Genomic DNA, 430 nt, shown 5'->3' with positions numbered 1-430 from the left:
AAAGGGATTATTTTTCACTTCAGAAAGTGAGGCTTATGATATTACAGTATAATAGTAACATAGATTTATAGTTCTTGATATTTGTTAAAGTTGCTGTCATAATCTGTATCATGACATACAATTATAACACATCCAGGATGTAATATATGTATAACTTGACCCTCTTAATGCCTGTTCCTCCATCACACCTCAAAAAAACAAATCAAAACAAATAGCTCATCACATCGGATAACGGAATCATAGAAATGGGCTGCGAAGTTAAATACAGGATCAGTGATGTCCAGCGGCTCACCACCTCAGTCACTTCTCCTGAGCATGGCCTGCGCTCCTTTGGCAAGACAGTGATGCTCAACGTGCTCACCAAACACACTGTGAGGTGAGGACTATTGACATGGGAGAGTGGTAGGATATGTAGAATGACATTGGGAAA

General features: G+C 39.3%; 1 protein-coding gene across 1 annotated transcript in view; it reads left to right on the top strand.

Annotated features, from left to right (window-relative positions):
- LOC119594654 (stomatin-like protein 1) overlaps positions 1-430 on the top strand; it is a gene marked incomplete in the record, with an annotated part of 12,249 nt that overhangs the window by 4,490 nt on the left and 7,329 nt on the right. The window contains 1 exon segment of the mRNA XM_037943704.1: positions 216-376. Coding sequence (XP_037799632.1) covers positions 216-376 — 161 coding nt within the window.

The sequence above is a fragment of the Penaeus monodon genome, chromosome 34 (assembly GCF_015228065.2).
Source record: "Penaeus monodon isolate SGIC_2016 chromosome 34, NSTDA_Pmon_1, whole genome shotgun sequence".
Taxonomy (NCBI): domain Eukaryota; kingdom Metazoa; phylum Arthropoda; class Malacostraca; order Decapoda; family Penaeidae; genus Penaeus; species Penaeus monodon.
Note: the sequence above shows the minus strand (reverse complement) of the source record. Positions and strands in the feature narration are given on the sequence as shown.